Here is a 2,420-nt window from a genome sequence, read left to right as displayed (position 1 = left end):
TGTTTTGCTCTAGAAGCAGCTGGAGGAGCCAGGGTGTGGGTGATGGGGCTGGGGTGGCAGCTCTGCCCCAGCCCCGGGGTCCCGGCGTGGCTCTGACAGCTCCCGGTGCTGGGGTCTGTGCAGGCGCCTGAAGAACGAGCTGCTGGAGATCCGGCGCAAGGGAGCCAAGCGGGGCAGCCAGCGCTACAGCGAGAGGACCTGTGCCCGCTGCCAGCAGAGCCTGGGCCGTGTCAGCCCCAAGGCCAACACCTGCCGGGGCTGCAACCACTTGGTGTGTCGGGACTGCCGTTCCTATGGCCCCAACAGCGCCTGGCGCTGCAAAGTCTGCACCAAGGAGGCGTGAGTACCCAGGGACAAGTGGCAGGGACGTTCTGCACATTCCTTCTGTCTCCATCCTCTTCCCAGCTTGTTGCCCTGTGGCCAACTTTTCCTAGCCCAGCTGGGCTTCCCCAGCGCAGGGCAGCTGTCTCTGCTGTCACTTCCCAGGGTGGGCAGTCATGGTTGGGTGATGGAGAACTGGGTTATGCCCCACTACTGGGTCTCCTTCATGCCCATCCCACTCCTTTTCCCCCCTTACTTGACTCCGACATCCTCCTGTGCGCCTTGCGCAGCCTGTGTTTGAAGCACCCCAGGTGTTCTCCCTCTCAGCCTCCCCCATCCTACAAACCCCATCTGGCTCCTGTGTTTGCTGAGGGTGTAGCCAGGCCTGTCGTCTGCCCAGTGCATCGTCTCTGCCCAGTCACCTGCCAAATGTGCCCGCTGTGCCTGTGCTCTCCTTGGCTGGTGGCAGCACTGAGGGTGGCGTTGGGGCATAGGGAGCAGCCCCCCACTGTCCCAACTGCCCTCCACTGTCTCCCTGCCCTGCAGCGAGTTGAAGAAGACGACAGGTGACTGGTTCTACGACCAGAGGGTCAACCGCTTCGCCAACCGGCTGGGCAGCGACATGGTGCGGCTGTCCCTGCGGCATAGGCCGGCAGGTAAGGGTGCTGCAGCGATGCCTCTTCCTGCAGCCCAGCCCTTCGGAATGCTCCAGCTTTTCCTTGTGTGTCTCTGCCCAGCATGAAGTTGCCCTGGAGCAGCTCCTGCTCCAGGCAGAGGACTTGGAGCAGTGGTCCTCCTGATGCTTCTCTCTTTCCAGCCAGCAAAAGAGAGACCGTGGGCCAAACCCTCCTCCAGAAAGCCCAGCTTGGTGAGCCCAAAAGCTCCTCTACAGCCCGGCAGCAGAGCACTCCAGCACCCCGGGAGGGGCCCAGGTGAGGATCCCTGCCATCTCCCCACACTGGGTGCCAGCCCTCGCCTGCTGCAGGGACAGGAGGGACGCTGCCGCCCTGCTTGGATCATTAGTGATGCAGAAGCTCTCTCTCAGACCAGTCTCCTTGCCAAACAGGACATACCTGTGGTTTTGTTTGTCTGCAGTTTGCTTCTGGATGCCTCAGAGCCTCGAGACGGCAAAAGTGACACAGAATCCATGGAAAACATGAGCCTGGATGGCTACAGACCTGGCCCTGGTGGCGTGGGGGGCAGGTGAGGGGCTCCGTGGGTGGGTTGTCCTTGGCAAGGCTGGCCTGGTAGGGGGCTGAGGAGCTTCATCTCAAGTGTGGTTTTCTTTCAGTCTGCTGAGGGGGAGCTGGCTCCTCTGGCTGGGCTGAAACCCGTCCCTGGGAGGGCAGGTCCTCTGCTCCTCAGGCTGGTGTGCTCCAGGGAGCTCATGGGGAGGTGGTGCTTCCTGGCCACACTTGCTTTCCCAGCCATGCTCCTGGCCTGGGACAGACCTTTCCATGTCCTCCACAGGAGGAACTCCCTGGAGAGAGCTGCCCCTCTCAGAGATGGAAAACAGGGTGCTGCACCAGCAGGACCTGCTGCTTCCAGCATGACCCTTCCTCTCCGCTCCAAAAATGCGTTCTCTGATGGACGGGTGCGTGCCGCGGCTCTGGCAGGCTCAGCCCTGTCCTGAGGCACAGGGCTGGGAGCCCCGTGGGGTGCCCAGCCCTGCCCTGCTCTGAAAGCACCTTTCCTCCCCAGGATGCCACCGTGGGCAGTCGCAGCAGCACCTTGGTGAACGAGCATGAAACAATATTCAAGAAGAATCCCCGGCGGGTGTTGAGGCCTGCAGGTGAGAGCTGCAGAAGTGCAGGGGGGTTTGGGTGCTGACATGGCAGGGGGGGGGGTGGGGGAGGGGCAACCACTCATCCCTGGGCTGTCGTGGGCCTTCATTGTGGATGGGGCAGCCCCTTGCTTGAGGGAGAAGCAGGGCTCTGCTAGTCCTGCACCATGCCGCTGCCTCTTGCCTCTCCTCCTCCTGTCCAGACTATACCAAGTCGGTGATCGACCTGCGCCCGGAGGACTACGTGGGGGATGGCAGCTCTTTGGGGGACCGGAGCAAGTCGGTCCCTGGCCTCAACATGGAGCTGGTGAGACTC

General features: G+C 62.4%; 1 protein-coding gene across 1 annotated transcript in view; it reads left to right on the top strand.

Annotated features, from left to right (window-relative positions):
• Positions 1 to 123: 123 nt before the first annotated feature.
• SYTL4 (synaptotagmin-like 4) overlaps positions 124 to 2,420 on the top strand; it is a gene marked incomplete at its 5' end in the record, with an annotated part of 6,936 nt that continues 4,639 nt past the window's right edge. The window contains 7 exons of the mRNA XM_010133458.1: positions 124 to 339; positions 868 to 977; positions 1,139 to 1,253; positions 1,417 to 1,524; positions 1,792 to 1,915; positions 2,023 to 2,113; positions 2,308 to 2,411. Coding sequence (XP_010131760.1) covers positions 124 to 339; positions 868 to 977; positions 1,139 to 1,253; positions 1,417 to 1,524; positions 1,792 to 1,915; positions 2,023 to 2,113; positions 2,308 to 2,411 — 868 coding nt within the window. The remainder of the gene's footprint in view (positions 340 to 867; positions 978 to 1,138; positions 1,254 to 1,416; positions 1,525 to 1,791; positions 1,916 to 2,022; positions 2,114 to 2,307; positions 2,412 to 2,420) is intronic.

The sequence above is a fragment of the Buceros rhinoceros genome, unplaced genomic scaffold (assembly GCF_000710305.1).
Source record: "Buceros rhinoceros silvestris isolate BGI_N320 unplaced genomic scaffold, ASM71030v1 scaffold28453, whole genome shotgun sequence".
NCBI classification, from domain to species: Eukaryota; Metazoa; Chordata; class Aves; order Bucerotiformes; family Bucerotidae; genus Buceros; species Buceros rhinoceros.
The sequence above is the reverse complement of the archived record's forward strand: the minus strand, read 5'-3'. Positions and strand labels throughout refer to the sequence as shown.